This window comes from Palaemon carinicauda, chromosome 23 (genome assembly GCF_036898095.1).
Source record: "Palaemon carinicauda isolate YSFRI2023 chromosome 23, ASM3689809v2, whole genome shotgun sequence".
In the NCBI taxonomy this organism is placed as follows: Eukaryota; Metazoa; Arthropoda; class Malacostraca; order Decapoda; family Palaemonidae; genus Palaemon; species Palaemon carinicauda.
In genome coordinates this window covers 91,810,195-91,832,757 of record NC_090747.1, presented here as the reverse complement: position 1 = coordinate 91,832,757, position 22,563 = coordinate 91,810,195, and the positions used below count along the sequence as shown (strand labels likewise).

Sequence of the window (22,563 nt, the reverse complement as noted above, 5' to 3'; positions counted from 1 at the left end):
CCGTAGGGGCGACTCTCCGCTGGGCGGAAGGAGTCGGAACCTTCGCGGACTTATGCCGGTCTGCCAGAGCCTGCTGTAGGGTCACGGGGGTTCATGTCGAAGGACGGGCAACGCCGTCGGGACGGGGGCCTCAATCCTGGGCCCAACATCTCATCCGGAGGTTCTCGTATCTGCGGGCCTGCCCGTCGAGGAAAACCAGGGCTGCGCTCGTGACGAGCTAGGTGGCCTTTGGAGGTCAGGACTCGGCTGCCAGATTGAAGGGGCGACTCTCTCCGCTGGGCGGAAGGAGCTGGAACCTTCGCGGACTTACGCCTGTCGACTGGAACCTGCCATGATGAGTCCCTCCGTCGGGTGCCGCTGCTCGGACGCCAACTTGAAGGGCCTGGCGCCGCAGCTAGCTCCAGCAGCCTGTCGAAGTGAACCATCACCCACTCACTGCTCTTGGGGGATCTTGGGCGCCCTCGGCTGCAGAAGCGACTGAAAAACACGCCAAAGAGGCTGGAGAAAAATTAGGGACATTTTTCCCCCACATGGGGTCATCAGAGGAGATGTGGCCTGCTTGCACCAGGACTCTGTCTCCAATACACACTCCCGCCCCTCTCTCAGGCCCCTCACTCGTCTGGAACGACGCCACAACCCCACTATCCTGAAGATCAGACTCTTGGGGAAGGGCCGCGGGCCTCTTCCCCGCAACGGACTTACTTCGTCCCTTACTCTGGGTAGGGGAGGGTGGTAGGGAAGCTCGGTCAGACGAGACGCCCGTCGAAGCAAGGGAGGAAGGGACGCTCGGCTTCTTGGGCGACCTCTTCGTCGCCTACTTCTTCTTGGTGCTATACCGCACCCACTCAGACTCCTGGGGAAGAGCAAAGGGCCTCTTCCCCACCACTGACTTACCTCGTCCCCTACTCTGGGTAGGGGAAGGTGGCTGAGAAGCTCCATCCGACGAGGCATCGGGTGCACCTCGTTCCAGGACTCGCACTCCGGACACGTGGCTGTAGAAGAACATAAGCTGCCCCTACACGACGAACATAGAGGAGAAGGGTAGGAAAGGGTATAGAATGAACACAATGGGTCCACGTGGGGACCGCGTAAGACAAAAAGGGGGTCGGGGACACAAAGGGTCGCACTGGGTAAGGAGGGAGCGTCGAGATGTTATCGCGACGCGACCAGAGAACTTACTGGAGATCGAGACCTGAGCAAGCATGCTCTCTGACCCGGGGTTAGCCTCAGGCCGCCTATCACTCCACCTGAGGTTACCCCTCATAGAAAACGGGACTAGGGTAAACTACACAAAACTCTGGTCGGTTGGGAGGAGATCCCAGATACTCCTAAGAAAGTAGTTTGAGGTAAGTACTCCGTGTTGGAACAAAGAAACATATTTGAAACTTATACTGTATATTAATCTGATCCCATACAAGACGACTCCTTGATTATTGTAAAAAAAAAAAAAAAAAAAATTAAGATATCTGGGATTGTGACTGCCCGAGTACAATATATTGAAGGCCAACAGCATATAAAAGCATGTTTTACTGATTGTACTAAAGTACTTATTACATATCAAAAGAATAAAAAATACTAAAATCAAAGTGTAAGAGTACAGTATTCAGTAATAAAGGCAGTACTGTACTATTATAAACTTAAAAAACCTCACTTCATCTGACCTGTAAAAATCACAATAATGTACAGCACTTGAAAATGTGTATTCATGAATTCAAATATAAAACAGCCATCAAACGTACAGGGACTGGGAAAAGATGAGCAAGGCAGCACAATAAAAATGACTTCAAATGGAAGGCAGCCATCCATACAATAAAAATCATAGTACTGTTCCCGAAAACATTAGTAATAGAAAAAATCTCGCTAGCAAATAAAAAAAATCAACTAAATGTCTCAGGGGGAAAAAAGTTGACTCTGAACCCTATCATAATATCTGATAGTAAAAAAGTCAAATCATACCTGATGAGCTACTTTCTTGCATGCCAGTACTAGATTCGGGTTTGTGGAAGGTACTTGGAGAGTTGGCAGGGGTTCTGGCATCACTATTGACTGCTGCAGGAGGTGGAGGTTTCTGCTCTTCTATATCCTCTTCAGGAATCACATCTGCATGTAAAATAAGAAAACAAAAACTATTAATCACATTTTTTCTAAATGAAGCCTTTCCCATAACGATCCTATTCTAAACTTTACCTAAAATAATTGAAACTTAAACTTCATTAGTATATACCCTGAAATTATATTAATTTACAACTTTAACCATAAAAAATTTCGGCATAAAAGAATTGTCTGCTTGAATAAGCAATTTTAGAAACTATCTGAAAATGAAAGCCACCTACACCAGCTTCCACAAACCCCTCAAACTGAAAACCTGCTTTTATGATAAAATTTTGTGTTCTGGACCTCCAGAAGCCCCATCTGTACCACCCTAACTTTACCATCACATCTTAATGTTCCCTAAAAAAGGGAAAACAAGGTAGTTCAAATTTAATAACATTTCATTATTACTATAGTATTTATAACTTTACACTCACCCATAAAGGGACAAGCAGTACAGTATAATGAGGTTTAATTGTAATGTAAAGTTCAATTGTGAACTTATGGTTGAGAGATTTTACTTCAATGTTCAATACTATTAAACCATATGGTCCAAAATTAAGATGTTAGACAAGAGGAAAAAGAGCAAACTGACTTTTAGTTGGATTACGGGTTTCAATCAGCTAACCTAAGGTTTCATTCAATGGTTCATTGATCCCACTTCAATTGTGAGCCAGCAAACAATTCATTATTCAGGACTGAAGTAACTATGAATTGCAACTAATACAATTGTAGGCTAATGTAAATGATGGGTTTGGAAGGAAAAGATTATTAAAAGATATTCGTTACTAACCGTGAATGAGTTGTTGATCATTGAGGATTTCTATACTAGAAATGGACGGATTGGAAATGACCTCGACATCTGATTCACGACGCACACAGGATGATGCTTCGCTGCAAACGCTAACACTTTCACTAGATTCTCCTGGGCATGTTGGAATATCTGTGAAGTTAAATAATCATATATAAATTGTTCAACAATTACTCTCTTTTTAACGTCATGTATTAAAAGATTAAGGTTTTAGGTAATGAAAATAATATTACATGTAATCATTTGAGGCTCAACAGAAAAATATTACCATGATGAATATAATTTATGGTGCTTGATGAACCAAATAAGATAATTAAAAGAAAAGGAATTAAACAAGGAAAGGGTAATAATAATAGGTAATAAAACCTATGAGAAATTTAAGGAAAATAACATCCTATAAATCAAAGATATAATGCTCAATCCAACTGATGAGAATGATGCGTTCCATCTCCAACTCGAGATAATGCACATGGCAAAGAAATTTTTAAGTACCTGATGATGGAAGACACGATGCCTGAGTCAATGCCTGCGACAGGGGAGTGCTGCTTCGAGGTACGTGTTCGTCAAAACCAGCCACAGAAACAGAAGGATGGTCTACTCGGTCGACACGTACAACCACACCACCCCCACAGTTGGGGCATTTGAGCAAATTGGAACCTGCTAGGTAGAAAATCAGTAATTGAAAATCATAGCACACAATAAAAATACTCTATCATACAGCTTATACATTAAATTATAAAATGTTATTTTGATAATAAAATAAATTTTTGAATATACTTACCCGGTGATTATAATAGCTGCAACTCTGTTGCTCGACAGAAAAACTCTACGGAAAAATTCGCCAGCGATCGCTACACAGGTAGGGGGTGTACTCAACAGCGCCATCTGTCGTTCAGATACCCAGTACTCATTGTAAACAAAGAACTCAATTTTCTCCTCGGTCCACTGTGTCTCTATTGGGGAGGAAGGGAGGGTCCTTTAATTTATAATCACCGGGTAAGTATATTCAAAAATTTATTTTATTATCAAAATAACATTTTTTAATATTTAACTTAGCCGGTGATTATAATAGCTGATTCACACCCAGGGGGGTGGGTAGAGACCAGCAAAATATGTTTACTGTACATCATATGAGCTAAGAATTTTTATTTCATTTTAGAAGTTATCAAAATAACTAAACAAAATAAATAGGTACCTGGTAAGGAAGTCGACTTGAACAATTACTCTGCCTTTTTAAGTACGTCTTCCTTACGGAGCCTCGCGATCCTCTTAGGATGCTGAGCGACCCCTAGGAGCTGAAGTATCAAGGGTTGCAACCCATACAACAGGACCTCATCAAAACCTCTAATCTAGGCGCTTCTCAAGAAATGACTTTGACCACCCGCCAAATCAACTAGGATGCGAAAGGCTTCTTAGCCTTCCAGACAACCCAAAAACAACAATAAAAACACTTCAAGAGAAAGATTAAAAAGGTTATGGAATTAGGGAATTGTAGTGGTTGAGCCCTCACCCACTACTGCACTCGCTGCTACGAATGGTCCCAGAGTGTAGCAGTTCTCGTAAAGAGACTGGACATCCTTAAGATAAAAAGACGCGAACACTGACTTGCTTTTCCAATAGGTTGCGTCGATTATACTTCGCAGAGATCTATTTTGTTTAAAGGCCACGGAAGTTGCGACAGCTCTAACTTCGTGTGTCCTTACCTTCAGCAAAGCTTGGTCTTCCTCATTCACATGGGAATGAGCTTCTCGTATTAACAGTCTGATAAAAAAGGATAAAGAATTCTTTGACATAGGCAAAGATGGTTTCTTAACTGAACACCATAAAGCTTCAGACGGGCCTCGTAAAGGTTTAGTTCGTTTTAAATAGAACTTAAGAGCTCTTACAGGGCATAAGACTCTTTCTAGTTCATTTCCAACCATACGATAAGCTTGGAATATCGAACGATTTTGGCCAAGGTCGAGAAGGCAGCTCGTTTTTGGCTAGAAAACCAAGTTGTAGAGAACATGTAGCCGTTTCAGATGAGAATCCGATGTTCTTGCTGAAGGCATGAATCTCACTGACTCTTTTAGCTGTGGCTAAGCATACCAGGAAAAGAGTCTTTAAGGTGAGATCTTTCAGGGAGGCTGATTGTAGCGGCTCGAACCTGTCTGACATAAGGAATCTTAGTACCACGTCTAAATTCCAACCAGGTGTAACCAAACGACGCTCCTTCGTGTCGTGGTCTCAAAAGACTTAAGGAGGTCCTGTAGATCTTTATTGTTGGAAAGATCTAAGCCTCTGTGACGGAAGACTGATGCCAACATGCTTCTGTAACCCTTGATAGCGGGAGCTGAAAGAGATCGTTCTTTCCTCAGATATAAGAGGAAGTCAGCTATTTGAGTTACAGAGGTACTGGTCGAGGATACGGATACTGACTTGCACCAGTTTCGGAAGATTTCCCACTTCAATCGGTAGACTCTAAGGGTGGATGTTCTTGCTCTAGCAATCGCTCTGGCTGCCTCCTTCGAAAAGCCTCTAGCTCTCGAGAGTCTTTCGATAGTCTGAAGACAGTCAGACGAAGAGCGTGGAGGCCTTGGTGTACCTTCTTTACGTGTGGCTGACGTAGAAGGTCCACCCTTAGGGGAAGTGTTCTGGGAATGTCTACTAGCCATCGAAGTACCTCGGTGAACCATTCTCTCGCGGGCCAGAGGGGAGCAACTAGCGTCAACCTTGTCCCTTCGTGAGAGGCGAACTTCTGCAGTACCTTGTTGACAATCTTGAACGGAGGGAATGCATATAGATCTAGATGTGACCAATCTAGGAGAAAGGCATCTATATGAACTGCTGCTGGGTCCGGGATTGGTGAGCAAAATATTGGGAGCCTCTTGGTCATCGAGGTTGCGAAGAGATCTATGGTTGGCTGGCCCCAGGTGGCCCAAAGTCTCTTGCATACATCCTTGTGGAGGGTCCATTCTGTTGGAATTATTTGTCCCTTCCGACTGAGACAATCTGCCATGACATTCAAGTTGCCTTGGATGAACCTCGTTACTAGAGATATGTTTAGACCTTTTGACCAGGTGAGGAGGTCCCTTGCGATCTCGTACAACGTCAGAGAGTAGGTCCCTCCTTGCTTGGAGATGTACGCCAAAACCGTGGTGTTGTCCGAGTTCACCTCCACCACACTGGGTCGCATCGGTGGAGTAACCACCTCAACTGGCAGACGCGAGTAGGTTACCTCAGCGTCAACAGGGCGCACAACCGACCGGTTGGAAGGTTGTTGGCCAGAAGGTTCTTCTCCGCATTTAAGTCCTCTATCAAGGACGCAAGCTTGGACTGCATGTCTTGCAGCAAAGCCCATTTAGGGTCTACGGGAGCAGGTGTGGCAACAGACGGGGTTAGCGACTGAGGCGGAACCGTTTACCATCCCTGAAAGCCTTGTTATGCGTGACATAATAGTACAGCAAAACTTCAAAGGCTCGACAACAGCTGTGAAGTTGACCTGTAAACAACTTGGAGCGTCTCCTGGCTAGGCGCCAGGGAGAGACTACCAGAATTGAGAACTATCTGGGCAGAGGCATGAACTCCCAAGCCGAGAACTTCTCTCGTGTCATATCAGACTCTCGCTCTATAAACCAGTTTAAAAGAAGGGAAAGCAAAGGCTGTATCCCCCAAACTCCTCCTGGTGAAAAACCAGTCGCCTAGCCAACGTAACGCTCTCTAGGAGAGCGAGAGAGCACTAGCTTAAAAACAACGGCTTCGAAGTAGCTAGGCCTAGTGTAAGCTCTGACGTTTAGGCGAACGAGGAGCAGCAGTTACAAAAAGATCCGGACGAAGATCCTTAAAAAAATCATCATGATTTAATTAAAGTCCATAGGAGGCTAAGCAGCTTTAGGCTCCTCTCCATCCGACAGAGTCCTCAAGGGAATATCAGTAGGAGGGAGAACAGCAACTTCCTCATCTACAGGAACCTTGTCCGATAAAAGCTGAGTCTCTCACTGGTGCATTAGTAGCGGACCAGAACGCAACGTCATGTAACTGCTTGACAGTCTGTGAACTGTCAACAACTGAACTGTCAACCACAACAGGTGCGTGAGGACGCACAGCGTCCACTCGAGACTGCTTTGACTGCCTAGACTGAGCAGTCAAAACAACTCTAGAATGCGGAGGTTGACGCACAGCGTCAAAACAAGTTAACTTCGATTGTTAGTGAACGTCTTGAACGTCAACAGGAGCATCAGCCAGTGGCCTAACGTCCAAATGCGGCTGAAAAACCACACGAGACCGCATCGAGTGTGGTTCTAAACAACCTGACTGACGTGACTAAGCTACGCCAACGTCAACAGTAAGCACAAAGGAACGTTAGGTTGGCTGAAAGCCAGGATATCGATGAGATAAACGGCTAGACTCAACGGACTAATCGGCAGAATAGTCTTCCATAAGGGAGGCAAGCATATACTGCATGTTTTGCCATACAACCCCTTAAGGATCAACGGAAATGGTTGTGGTAATAGACGAGGGTAACGTCTGTGACCGCAACACTTTGCCTACAAAAAAGACTCTCGGAGTCTGTGTTACGCTTTTGTTAGGCGGCGAGCAGTTATCCGATGACTGCATAGGGTCAGAGCTGTCCTAATGGCTGTAACCAGGACGCTGGACCTGTCCTGAAAGGACTGACTTTCGCTTAAGGGCTTCGAAACCTTGTGACAGGTTTCTTATGCGAAAAGCCTACGGATGGCGAAGAGAAACAACGTCTCTCTCGTCTTATGGTAGGGGAGATCTTGGTAAGATCCACCCGATACCATAGAGGGAAAACGTCTGTTCGTTGGTCAAGGCCTCTCGAACCCATAAGTCGTTTGACATTACTTCTCCCCTGGGCTTGGGAGCATGTAAGAGGTCCCGGACTAGGTGAACGACAGGCACGAACAGACGAACCCTCGGACGCAACACTGTAAAACTTTGCGCCTCGGACGCAACACTGTAACACTTTGCGCATATCACTTTATCACTTCGATTTTCAGTTTTGCACTTATTTCTACCTGAAACACGCAATTCTACCCTTCATTAAAAGGTAGTAATTGCGAAATAAGTCGTATAATGCAAGCTCATAATACCAGCAAAAAACAGAAAACATCTTTTAAGATAAAAAGAAAAATCAGTGGCTGGGAAAGAGACTAAACACTAGTTCATATAACTACGTTTTCAATCTCTCACCGCACATAGCCTGGGGATGAGAATAAAAACCTAAAAACGTTTTATCCTTCCTCCCCTTACAGCGACTAGGGACGTGAGTAACACGAGAACAACGTTACCCGCTTGAACGGAACGTTTTCTCTCCTCTCTCTCCCTCCGTCTCTATCTCTCTCTCTCTTTCTCTCTTGATTTCGCACCTAAGAGAAGAGCCCAATTATATATCGTCAAAAAAAACATGTTATTTGACTAAAGGAAAAAAACTGAAAGGTTTTTCAAATAAAAAGTTCCTTTAAATTAGAATTTAAAACATTTAAGCTGAGAAAGAATGAACAAAACGTCAGAATCGATTTACTCTTACTGCAAAGTGAAACCGTGATACACTCTCTCTCTATCGTAACGATAGAGCGCATGTTGAACGTCCTGAACGTCAACAACTGCGTAGCATAAAAAACTAAACGTTAGTTCATCTTTGAAAACAGTACGAAGACTATCAAAGAAATTCTTTCATAAAATATTACATTTAAAAAGTTTTAAATCCTTAGCTCTTTAAAAGCTAAAGACGATATAAAGGGTTCAACATTGATTAACTTCGGTTTCCAAGTTAGGACCGCCTACTCTCAGGAAAGGTCTATATAAACAAAGCATTAAAATTTATTTTTATATGTTTATAAAAAATGGAAAGTTAATCGAAGAGGCCTAATAAAGGCGGAGAGATATAAAATATATAGAGGAAAATCTATAACGTGATAAGATTATTACTAAAAGCCTAAACACACTTCCGTCTAAGGGAAGGGTCGGCCATTTAAAAGTGAAAGAAAGTCCATACTCTCTTTGTCACCATAATTAAATCTATCCAAAACGAGTTCAAGTTTTAAGATGAAGATAAAACACCTGCATAGCGAAAGCTCAAAACTAGAATAGTGTACTTCACCAAATAGTTGTGAAAACAAATCCAGTTAGCAACAGCGAATTAGGAGGTCTTGCCGGTAGCCCGACAGAGAGAAAATTGAGTTCTTTGTTTACAATGAGTACTGGGTATCTGAACGACAGATGGCGCTGTTGAGTACACCCCCTACCTGTGTAGCGATCGCTGGCGAATTTTTCCGTAGAGTTTTTCTGTCGAGCGACAGAGTTGCAGCTATTATAATCACCGGCTAAGTTAAATATTGAAAAATTATAAATACTAACTTGTTCATGCCATAAGCCAACTACAATATCACCTTGATAATTGTGCTTCTATTAGATGAGAGAAGTTGAAAACACATCTAATGGAAAAAATTATTCTGCTCTAATAAGAGGTAATAACTCCCAATTTGGAGATATAAACTACATATATTTACCTTCAAATCTGTTCACTATTGTGTTTCCATTCATGTTAATATCCTTTTACACTACCCAAGGTAACTAATTACAACAGATCTTCAAGCATACTTTTATGAATATAGTCAGCTGATTGGTGTGTATTCAAGGTCCTTGCTTTCAAACACTCTTGTTTACAAGTCATTCAACATTTCACAGTAAGTGGACAATAACATTGTAATAACATTGCAATAAAACTCCATCAAACCTGGAAAAACAGCTAAAAGTCAGTTATTCAACAAGGAAGAATACACCAATAATCTTTGATCACTACTTATGTGAGATACTTGTACAAAAAATGCAAAAATGGACATTTTTGCAGTATAATGCTTATGTTGTATCTTTGTCACCTAATCAAGCACAGAAATCAAGACAAGGAAGCAACAGTTCTTGCAGAGTAAACCTAAAGATCTTCCCAGAGGACTAACCCGGAATCACCACATTGACCATATTCATTCATGCTAAGGAGTCTAAGATGATCCTGGGCCTGCAGAAACGCAGGCAACACCCAGGAACAACTATCAGTACAAGGTAAAAGACCAAAATAAAATATACCCTCATGAAAATCAGTTTTGCTAATTGGGGTCATAATGCGTCTAAGGGTCTCGGCTAATTATAGATGCTATGGTATTGTTACAATAGCTAAGAACTTCTACAAAGTTCTAGTGAACATATGCATAAGGTGCTAGTGGCACTCCCATTTAACTACACTGTTGTCATATCAGCTCCCAGTATCTTCATACCCCAGGATTGATACACACTCACAGGAACTACAACTATAGTAATTAGTCAGGAAAAGAGCAGAGTTATCACATTTACAATAATAACTGACATCTACAACTAGTGGTGAAAGCATGTCCAGTCTCTACCTCATCATTCTACATACACTATAAATTATATGATTTGTAGAAAATTTGTGTTTTCTCTGCATCTTCAAACTGTTATTGGATAAATAAAATAACTAAAATATTCTCATCCTTTGTATCTCTCCCAAATTTTGAATATGATAAGACAGAATGGCAAAGATTAAAAAAAAAAAAAAATAATAAAATAATAATTCTCATAAAAATTATAATGTTCAAGATTTTTCGGAGAATACCTGCACAGCTATTGAAAGAATTTGCTTTTCAGGCTAAACATCACTTAAAACATGTTTCCATGTACTGAATGTGGATAATGTAGTTCTACCATACAACTGCTAATAAACAAAATAATAATCTACTGTACTTACCATCAGATTGCCTAGCTAGTTCCCGGGAAAATTGAGTATTACATTTAAGGCAGGTCATGGCAGAATCTAACACCTTTTCCAGAGTGTTCTTCTCTAAAATTGGGGACAAAACTGAAGAAAAGTCCTGGAAAGAAATAAACCCCATAAGGCATAGAATAATTTTAGAATATGAAAAGCATTACCATGTCCATGAAACTTTAATTATCAAAACAATTATCACTTCAAGCTTAGTTGCTATCCAAACCACTTCAGTATTGGTCATCTTACCTGATAATCTGAAGATTCAAATATATAAGTCCTCTTCTTATAAGTACTTTTTATAGTGTCAAAAGTAATTAAAACTTTATGGGGCGATACAGAGAGAAGTTCCATGCTTTCGATACTACACAAGTCCCACTGAAAGTTGAAGGAAAAATAACATCTTGATTAATCAAATTACAGGATTGAACTGGATCTATAATGCAAATAGTTTTCTTGCGATTTGAGATAAAGATACATCACATTATTACAATCATCAACAGCAATAAAATATAATGTAAAATATCAAATAAGTTTTGCCTTGAAAGATATCACTTTATCAGTTGTTCAGTAAATTAAGTTTTCATTCTTTATTGTGGCAGTCCACTCCTTATCCATGGATTTACCTTCCGTGTACCACTTTACGCTGTCAACAATATTAGTATCATTATAAAAAATATATACGGAACTTAATTTTCAAACTGTTTCAAAGTGCTAGCCATTCATCTGTTTGAGTGCTTGAATGTGTACACATCTTGTCATCTGTTAGGCACAAGCATCAAGATACCTACGCTCTATCCTACATCTTTTATCGCTGGTGTCTGTGAAAGCGTTTATAAGCACAACAAATGAAATTTCAGCCTACTAGTGTAATGTAGACAGCATGGTTTCCAAATGTGTTTTGAATCTCAGTGCAAATACTAAGACGGTTGGTCCAGGGTTATCTACTGTATTGTAGAAAAATTAAAATTCCCAATTTGATTGCCAAAGAAAGAAAATCACTTGCCGTTGTCAGAGTGTAAGATTCAGTTCAGAAAATTTCCAAGGGGAATGAAATAAAAGCAAGCACGGCTAAAAACTTCTCCATAATAACTGCTTACTCTATAAGCGTTTTTCTATCGTCATGAAAATGAGCCCGGATTATCACATCAACGAGGAAGAATAGAGCAGTCGCTGAGTAGCCCCAATGGTCTACAGCATCAAGTATTATTACATACACTATGTGTATGTACACTGTACAGTACAGTAAACTGCATATCATCAGCACAGTATCATTATTATTACAATAAGTCATCTTGATGAGAACATTTGACTTACAAACTTTCAAAGATAGGAACATGTGTGTGCAATACATTAAAAAAAAATTTTAACTACTTTTGAAAGAATCCGTAATTCATGATGCTCATGTAAGCTAGTTCACTTATGTCAGAAAAAAACAGCTTTGTGAAAACAATTTTGAGTAGGGGTTGGAGGTTATGGGATGAGTGCCTGAGTTAATCATATTGAACTTATTCTTGTTCCAACTTGGAACTCACTCTTGCACTCTTAAAACAAATCTTGTTCGTATGTACAGGATGTACTGTATTATCATTAATGTATTATTAACAAAATCAATAGTGCCTACTATACTCAGTGGATTTGGTTTTTCATTACTCTAATCAATACTATCGTCACCATCTTTATCATTATTAATATTTAATACTATCCTCAATATTTACTGTATAATATACCCATGAGAGAGACAGAGATACTTATATTAACCATAATTAAAGATATGTCCTTCAGTAATAGAATACAGTAAGAAAGTACTTTGGAACCAGAACTTGATTCAAATTACTAAATATGTTTGGGTGTGTAATGGATTTTATAACTCCATTTTAACACAAACTTTTATCAACCTTTACCAAAATTCAATTATTTCTAAAACATTACTTCATCTGATTTAAAGAATATATTAACTTGAATCACAAACAAACTTCAACATATATGGTATTATATATAGTGCATTTTTAAAACGGCTATCTACAATGATTGAGAAATAAATTTGAAAAGTGAAAAAATACATAAACATAAAATACCCTGACAATGTACCTTGTAAATTGTTCGAGCAGTCAAGCTGTTTTTCTCCTTGAAGAATAAAGATGTAATAGCCAGTATGATATCTTGCTCAACTATGCTCTCCTCAATATTCAGAACCTCATCCTCAAGAACAGATGCATGTCTCACAGTCTTAACAGTTTCTTTTTTCACTAAGAAGAGTTGAACATCCTCTTTCTCATCTGTGAATAAGGACAAGATGTTACTGGTGCATAGGTCAGATATATGTATAATATATAATACCATTTAAATATAGTTTCTAATCACTGCTACTGAACTTTGAAACATTCAACAAATAAAAATTCTTCAAAGTCATACTGTATCACCACTTGTGTCCACACAGTTTTTACATAAGTATTGCCCTGCGCTATTAAATGTGAGTTTGTAAACACAAATCTGACTTAAGTTATGCTACTTCAAATCATCATCATGTAGTTTTATTTAGCCAGACAACTGAACCTTTAGCTGAACTATACATACACAATAACAAAGTACACTGAAGAAGACACGATAAAAACTATCAAACACAACATGTATTCCCAAAGTCCCTTATGCTGCTATAAACTACAATAAAATAGAAGTCTAAATGTAATTACCCTTTTTTAGGTATAATTATTATGAGTCATTTAAAATATGTCTTCAGGCAAGCTGGAATGGCTAATGGCTGGTTAATATCAACGGTGTTGCAAGGGGGACTGCTCAACTGCATCCGGTGCAATAGCAGTAACCGCAACACCAGTTCACGTCCCGCTTGACTGATCATGAAGGTACCAGTTAGCAGGGGAGTAATGTCATTCCCTGTCAAAAAGGGAGAACAATCCCTACAAGTCCCAAAGAACTTTTAGAGGAAGGCCTTCCTACGTGACATCATCATCATCTTCTCAAAGAAGGAGTGTCAGATGATGAGAAAGGAGAAGGGAGAAGAGGTTGGGTAAGGAATCATTCTACCTTGCTGTCACAGAGGAGTCATGATCTGGGAAACCGATAATGACAATGTGAGCGCTTGGAAAGCAGTCTCTGACACTGCATTACACAGGATTTACCACCCAGGAAACACTGTCAAAGACAAGTGTGCTTGCCAAGTGAATATTGTTCATTGTTGGGCACACAGATATGGGCAACAGTGTCTAAACCAGGTAATTCCCTTACAAGGATGAGAAATTACCACCAAGTGACAAGCTTCGATCTGATTTCATCGTCTTCTGATTGAAAATATGAGAACAGTCTCTCCCTTACAATAGGTACACAACACGTGGAGAGTCAAAGGTTTTTATCCTCATATGAACAAAATCCACTGCACATGTTTACCTCTTGGTGCACATCTGCTGTTACAAGTGCAAGTGATTACTAAAAATCATTTAAAAAAAAAAAAAACACGTATTACAAAAAAAAATAAGAAAAGATAAAAAATTTGAAGCTGCGCATCGCAACAGTTAGTTTCTGCTTTGCTTATGAGGACACGGACCAAAATGTTAAGGATTCAAAGGCCATACCAGCTTGGCTAAAGACATATTCCTATTCTAAAGGATGAGATGTTTGTATACAATTAGAAAAAACTAACTTGTAAAATATTAGAAATTTTTTGCAAAATATGTTATTTTCATTAGTAAAATAAATTTTTGAATATACTTACCCGATGATCATATAGCTGTCAGCTCTGCTGCCCGACAGAAAAACCTACGGGCGGAATACGCCAGCGATCGCTATACAGGTGGGGGTGTACATCAACAGCGCCATCTGTCAAGTAGGTACTCAAGTACTCGATGTCAACATAGAACCAATTTTCTCCTCTGTCCACTGGGTCTCTATTGGGGAGGATGGGTGGGTCCTTTAATTTATGATCATCGGGTAAGTATATTCAAAAATTTATTTTACTAATGAAAATAACATTTTTCAATATTAAACTTACCCGATGATCATATAGCTGATTCACACCCAGGGGGGTGGGTAGAGACCAGCATTACATGTTGACATTATTATGAGCTAAGTATTCCGTATTTCATTTTGGCAGTTATTCAAAATAACAAACATAAAATAAATAAGTACCTGGTAAGGAAGTTGACTTGAACAATTACTCTGCCTTTTTAAGTACGTCTTCCTTACTGAGCCTCGCGATCCTCATAGGATGCTGAGCGACTCCTAGGAGCTGAAGTATGAAGGGTTGCAACCCACACTAAAGGTCCTCATCAAAACCTCTAATCTAGGCACTTCTCAAGAAATGACTTTGACCACCCGCCAAATCAAGTAGGATGCGAAAGGCTTCTTAGCCTTCCGGACAACCCAAAAACAATAATAAAACATTTCAAGAGAAAGATTAAAAAGGTTATGGAATTAGGGAATTGTAGTGGTGGAGCCCTCACCACTACTGCACTCGTTGCTACGAATGGTCCCAGAGTGTAGCAGTTCTCGTAAAGAGACTGGACATTCTTAAGATAAAAGACGCGAACACTGATTTGCTTTTCCAATAGGTTGCGTCGAATATACTTTGCAGAGATCTATTTTGTTTAAAGGCCACGGAAGTTGCGACAGTTCTAACTTCGTGTGTCCTTACCTTCAGCAAAGCTTGGTCTTCCTCATTCAGATGGGAATGAGCTTCTCGTATTAACAGTCTGATAAAATAGGATAAAGAATTCTCTGACATAGGCAAAGATGGATTCTTAACTGAACACCATAAAGCTTCAGACCGGCCTCGTAAAGGTTTTTAAATAGAACTTAAGAGCTCTTACAGGGCATAATACTCTTTCTAGTTCATTTCCAACCATACGATAAGTTTGGAATATCGAACGATATTGGTCAAGGCCGAGAAGGCAGCTCGTGTTTGGCTAGAAAACCAAGTTGTAGAACATGTAGCCGTTTCGGATGAGAATCCGATGTTCTTGCTGAAGGCATGAATCTCACTGACTCTTTTAGCTGTGGTTAAGCATATCAGGAAAAGAGTCTTAAAGGTGAGATCTTTCAGGGAGGCTGATTGAAGCGGTTCGAACCTGTCTGACATAAGGAATCTTAGTACCACGTCTAAATTCCAACCAGGTGTAACCAAACGACGCTCCTTCGTGGTCTCAAAAGACTTAAGGAGGTCTTGTAGATCTTTATTGTTGGAAAGATCTAAGCCTCTGTGACGGAAGACTGATGCCAACATGCTTCTGTAACCCTTGATAGTGGGAGCTGAAAGAGATCGTTCTTTCCTCAGATATAAGAGAAAGTCAGCTATTTGAGTTACAGAGGTACTGGTCGAGGATACGGATACTGACTTGCACCAGTTTCGGAAGATTTCCCACTTCGATTGGTAGATTCTAAGGGTGGATGTTCTCCTTGCTTTAGCAAACGCTCTGATTGCCTCCTTCGAAAAGCCTCTAGCTCTCGAGAGTCTTTCGATAGTCTGAAGGCAGTCAGACGAAGAGCGTGGAGGTCTTGGTGTACCTTCTTTACGCGTGGCTGACGTAGAAGGTCCACCCTTAGGAGAAGTGTTCTGGGAACGTCTACTAGCCATCGAAGTACCTCGGTGAGTTATTCTCTCGCGGGCCAGAGGGAAGCAACTAGCGTCAACCTTGTCCCTTCGTGAGAGGCGAACTTCTGCAGTACCTTGTTGACAATCTTGAACAGAGGGAATGGATATAGATCTAGATGTGACCAATCTAGTAGAAAGGCATCTATATGAACTACTGCTGGGTCCGGGATAGGTGAGCAAACTATTGGGAGCCTCTTGGTCATCGAGGTTGCGAAGAGATCTATGGTTGGCTGGCCCCAGGTGGCCCAAAGTCTCTTGCATACATCCTTGTGGAGGGTCCAATCTGTTGGAATTATTTGTCCCTTCCTACTGAGACAATCTGCTATGACATTCAAGTTGCCTTGGATGAACCTCGTTACTAGCGAAAAGTCTAGACCTGTTGACCAGTTGAGGAGGTCCCTTGCGATCTCGTACCATGTCAGAGAGTAGGTCCCTCCTTGCTTGGAGATGTACGTCAAAGCCGGGTGTTGTCCGAGTTCACCTCCACCACTTGCCTTGAAGGAGAGACCTGAAGCTTTCCCAGGTCAGACGTACTGCCAGTAGCTTCTTGCAGTTGAAATGCATTGTCCTTTGACTCGAGTTCCATAATCCCGAGCATTCCCTACCGCCTAATGTCGCACCCCAGCCTACGTCTGATGCGTCCGAGAAGAGAACGTGGTTGGGAGTCTGAACAGTCAGGGGAAGACCCTTTCTAAGGTTGATAAAGTCCTTTCACCAAGTCAGACCAGACTTAATCTTTCCGGAAACCGGGATCGAGACCGCTTCTAGCGTCTTGTCCTTTTTCCAGTGAAAAGCTAGATGGTATAGAAGAGGACGGAGGTGTAGCCTTCCTAGAGACACAAATTGATCCACGGATGACAGTGTCCCTACCAGACTCATCCACAGCCTGACAGGCAGTGTTCCTTCTTCAGCATCTTCTGGATGGATAGCAGGGCTGGGGGCTGATCGTCTTGTTCAGCAACGTCCTCATCAGAGGGTTCCTCATCCGAACCTGATGAGGAAACGGCAACGGAGTGGGCAACGTCTGACTCGCTGAATCCGGTCGCACTGGTGGATGCGTGACGGAGCCGGACGCAAAATCATGGAACTGCTGCACAGTCTGTGAACTGTCAACAACCATGGGTGCGCGAGGAAGAACAGCGTCAACCCGAAACTGTCTAGACTGTCTGGGTTGAGCAGTCAACACCCTACCGGGTTGCTGAGGTTGACGCACTGCGTCACAACAAGTCACCTCTGCTGGTTGTTGAACGTCCTGAATGTCAACAACCACCTCCGAGCGTCGCTTAACATCAACGTGCGACTGGCAACCCACACTGGGTCGCATCGGTGGAGGAACCATCTTAACTGGCAGACGCGAGTACTGGCAGACGCGAGTAGGTTACCTCAGCGTCAACAGTGCGCACAACCAACCGGTTGGAAGGTTGTTGGCCAGAAGGTTCTTCTCCACATTTAAGTCCTCTATCAAGGACGCAAGCTTGGACTGCATGTCTTGCAGCAAAGCCCTTTAGGGTCTACGGGAGCAGGTGTGGCAACAGACGGGGTTAGCGACTGAGGCGGAACCATTTACCATCCCTGAAAGCCTTGTTATGTGTGACATAATAGCACTAGTAAAACTTCAAAGGCTCACAAAAGTTGAGAAGTTGACCTGTAAACAACTTGGAGCGTCTCCTGGCTAGGCGCCAGGGCGAGTCTACCAGAATTGAGAAGTCTATCTGGGCAGAGGCATGAACTCCCAAGCCGAGAACTTCTCTCGTGTCCTATCAGACTCTCGCTCTATAAGCCAGTTTATTTAAAGTCCATAGAAGGCTAAGCAGCTTAAGGCTCCTCTCCAAATGACAGAGTCCTCAAAGGAATATCAGTAGGAGGGAGAACAGCACTTTCTCATCTACAGGAACCTAGACCGAGAAAAGCTAGGTTATCTCAGTGAGGGTCTCACTGGTGCATTAGCAGCAGACCAGAAGGCAACGTTATGTAACTGCTTGACAGTCCGTGAACTGTCAAAAACTGAACTGTCAACCACAACAGGTGCGTGAGGACATACAGCACTGGTGCATAAGTAGCAGACCAGAAGGCAATGTTATGTAACTGCTTGACAGTCTGTGAGCTGGCAACAACCAAAGCTTTGTGGGGAAGCCTCAACTCCTGACTAACTAGTCTGCTGCGGGCGAGTGGCGGTAACCACAGTGGGTTGCGGAGGCTGACGCACCGTGTCAAAACACGGCAGCTTAACTCCACCCTCCTGTGTTGTGGTATCACACGCACGACAACGGAGTGCTCCGTGCGTCTGTGGGAGTCAGCATGCGTCTGGCAGGGTCGACTGCGCATGGGTGGAGGAGCTCTCACAGCCAGAGTGTGGGAGCAGGCAGCCGCAGCGTCTGCTGGGCGCACAACCGTGGCAGGTTGTAGGAAAAACGGGTGCATCGTCAACCTTCTCCGCAATCGTAGTGTGGGAGCAGGCAGCCTCAGCGTGAGCTGGGCGCACAACCGTGGCAGGTTGTAGGCTAACGGGTGCAGCGTTAACCTTCTCGGCACGAAACTCCTGCAAAACCGCAGCTAACTGAGTCTGCATAGACTGCAGTAAAGACCACTTAGGGTCTACAAAAGCGGCAACAGACGGAGCTACTGTCTGTTGTGACTGAGGGTCTAAAACAGCGGGTGCGGCAACAGACGGAGTTACTGCCTGTTGCGGTACCATCTTGCCTCTCTTGGGAGGTGTGCAGTCGTCGGATGACTGCAGCGAGTCCGAACTGACCCAGTGGCTACACCTGGGCCGTTGGACTTGCGCGGAAGGGACCGACTTGCACTTAATAAGCTGCGAGACCTTGGTCCAAGGTTTCTTACGAGAAACCTCTTCCGCAGACGAGAAGTAAATGGGCTCTCTCGTCTTTGTGTGGGTGGGGCGATCTTGGGTAGATACGCCCGAAACCACGGAGGGAAAAACGTCTGTTCGCTGATCAAGGCCTGAAGAACCCATAAGTCGTTCGACATTACTTCTCCCCCGGGCTTGGGAGCTTGCAAGAGGTCCCGGACTAGGTGAACGACAGGCACGAACAGACGAACCCTCGGACGCAACACTGTAACACTTGCGCATATCACTTTATCACTTTGATTTTCTGTTTTGCACTTATTTCACTGAAATCGAAACTTTAACTGATTTCTACCTGAAACACGCAATCCTACCCTTCATTAAAAGGTAGTAATTGCGAAAACAGTCGTATAATACAACAGAAAACATATATATAAAGATAAAGAATTCAGTGGCTGGGAAAGAGACTAAATACTAGTTCAAATAAACTACGTTAACAATCTCTCACCGCACATAGCCTGGGAACAAGAATAAAACCCTAGAAACGTTTTACCTTCTTCCCCTACAGCGACTAGGGAGGAGAGTAACACGAGAACAACGTTACCCGCTTGAACGAAACGTTTTTTCTCCTCTCTCTCCCTCCGTCTCTATCTCTCTCTTTCTCTCTAGAATTTGCACCTGAGAGAAGAGCCCAATTATATATCGTCAAAACATGTTATTGCTAAAGGAAAAAAAAAAACTGAAAGGTTTTCCAAATAAAAAGTTCCTTTAATTTAGAATTTTAACCATTTAAGCTAAGAAAGAATGAACGAAACGCTAGAATCGGTTTACTCTTACTGCAAAGTGAAACCGTGATACACTCTCTCTCTATCGTAACGATAGAGCGCATGTTGAACGTCCTGAACGTCAACAACTGCGTAGACTAAAAAAACTAAACGTTAGTTCATCTTTGAAAACAGTACGTAGACTATCAAAGAAATTCTTTCATAAAACATTAATTTTAAAAAGTTTTAAATTCTTCAAAGGTTAAATACGAAATAACGGGCTCAACGTTGATTAACTTCGGTTCCAAGTTAGGACCGCCTACTATCAGAAAAGGTCGCATATAAACAAAACAAAAATTTATTTTTATATGTTTATAATAAAAGGAAAGTTAATCGAAGAGGCCTAATAAAGGCGGAGAGATATAAAATATATAGATCTATAACGTGTTAGGCAAAATTACTAAAAACCTAAACACACTTCCGTCTAAGGGAAGGGTCGGGCATTTAAAAGTGAAAGAGAGTCCATACTCTCTTTGTCACCATAATTAAATCTAACCAAAACGAGTTCAAGTTTTGAAATGAAGATAAAACCCCTGCATAGCGAAAGCTCAAAACTGGAATAGTGTACTTCACCAAATAGTTGTGAAAACAAATCCAGTTAGTAACAGCGTATTTAGTAGGTCTTGCCAGTGGCACGACAGAGAGAAAATTGGTTCTATGTTGACATCGAGTACTTGAGTACCTACTTGACAGATGGTGCTGTTGATGTACACCCCCACCTGTATAGCGATCGCAGGCGTATTCCGCCCGTAGGTTTTTCTGTCGGGCAGCAGAGCTGACAGCTATATGATCATCGGGTAAGTTTAATATTGAAAAATAAAAAATCACACTTACCTTCACTTTCACTTTCTGAAGGAGTGCAATCTGACGTGTGACCAGAATAACCCTTAGAGTTATCATCAAAGATACTAGAGTCTCTACTCTCTTCCAAGCTTTTATCCACTTCTTCGCTAATAGACTGAACACTATCTTCAGTGGCCCCATCTTTTTCTGTTTCCGTTGGAGTGCCTGACACAGCTATTTCATCTGGCTTACTAGTGACTAGAATTTCTGTGCATGTGCCAGGGGGCTCTGTCGTTTCTTGAAGAATTCTTTCTAACAATCTGTCAGATTGCTCAGGTACAACATTACTGTAAGAGAATAAGAAGGTCCAATGAAATGTCTAAACATCAATTGCATAATTTCAAGGCCAACTATATATTCACTGCTTCATTTGCAAGTGTCCATGGCTTTGTGCAAACTTTGCAGACTTTAATTTAGAATAGCTATACGAATGATTGGATCATACCTAAATGTAAACAGTAACAAAGTGACTAATATTCATTGATAATCTTCTTCCTCCTATTCTCACTCAAAATTTTGTTCCTACAACATGTTTTTGCAATAAATAATTGCATATATGATTCTAAGTCAATCCTTCAAAACTGCTATCTATACTTATCCAAAACTGCTATCTATACTTATCTTTCACGATAACTAGCAGTAGTTGTTTGGCAAATTTGCTACTACTTATACCCAATTACCCCAGACCTTAAATGGCAAACAACCATTTTTATACAGCAGCTGCCGCTTACCTACTAACTACCGTAAATTTCAAGTTTATCAAATAAAGTTTTTTTTTCTTTGTTTAAACTTGTTTGCATCATTGTTTTCCTAATGTCATATAAGATACAGGTAACTTTCAAATTTTGAGGTTTTGGGCAACCATCACTACCGCCATCTCTTGAAAAATAATGTAAACATTCCTAGAAGACCGAAGCAAGTTTTTGTTGACGGAAGAGTTGTAATAAAGAAAAAAGTTCTTATTTTTATTTTGCTTAAACACACAACTAGTGTATGATTATACTGAGCATATTATATGTTGTTAAGTCTATCCTTCCTAACTACTATGTAAGTAGGAAAATTAATTGCTGGTAAAAATTTGGAAAATTCTAGGTTACGGACAATTAGGCTAGCCTATCCATAGGTTCACACAACAGAGCCCGAGTATATTACTATAAATAAATAAAGATAAAATTACTGGTAAATGTTCTTATTCAACTTAAACATAAAACCATATACTGTAATTAAAATGAGTATATCATATGATTTCAAGTCAATTCTTTCAAACTACTAATCTAATAATAAACCCTATGCAATTAGAATACCCAACAAAAACACAAGAGGTTGAGAAAATAAATATTTTCATAATTCCAAAAGTATCTCGTGTAAGGAGCGAACCCTGACTTTTTTCATCCAAAACTGGTCTTACAATTTTGCCGTTAACACGGTAATATACAGAAATTAATTTAGCTGTTACGGTAATATTTATACCTGGTACTCTTACACTTCTGCAGAATCAAAACTAACCCTAAAAGAAAAAGACATCCCCCATGCCAAAATAATTTTTCATTAACATACCGAAAACTAGCATCTGACACAGAAATGTCCTCAATTACTTAGAAAAACAACAAAAAAACAACACTACTAAATAGCAAGATGCTGCTAATTTTGTTAAATCTTACCTAATTTCATCTTGGCACGTGAGGGTTGTGATTGCCTGAGCAACTGTGTTAGTATCCAGAGGCAGGAAAAGTGAATCGGCTGCTAAACTTGGTGGTGGTGGATTTGGCACCCCTGGAAACAGTACAGTAATGTCATATGAGC

General features: G+C 41.3%; 1 protein-coding gene across 4 annotated transcripts in view; it reads right to left on the bottom strand.

Moving 5' to 3' along the window:
* The window catches only part of LOC137617236 (serine/threonine-protein kinase 11-interacting protein-like), a 108,258-nt gene that overhangs the window by 50,490 nt on the left and 35,205 nt on the right, over window positions 1–22,563 (bottom strand). For 3 of the 4 annotated variants that reach the window (XM_068347193.1, XM_068347190.1, XM_068347192.1), the window contains 8 exons: window positions 22,422–22,533; window positions 20,752–21,047; window positions 12,774–12,961; window positions 10,932–11,060; window positions 10,665–10,788; window positions 3,395–3,562; window positions 2,885–3,034; window positions 1,957–2,100 (listed from right to left, as the gene is read on the bottom strand). In XM_068347193.1, coding sequence (XP_068203294.1) covers window positions 1,957–2,100; window positions 2,885–3,034; window positions 3,395–3,562; window positions 10,665–10,788; window positions 10,932–11,060; window positions 12,774–12,961; window positions 20,752–21,047; window positions 22,422–22,533 — 1,311 coding nt within the window. The remainder of the gene's footprint in view (window positions 1–1,956; window positions 2,101–2,884; window positions 3,035–3,394; window positions 3,563–10,664; window positions 10,789–10,931; window positions 11,061–12,773; window positions 12,962–20,751; window positions 21,048–22,421; window positions 22,534–22,563) is intronic. The other variant, XM_068347191.1, reaches the window with a different exon arrangement.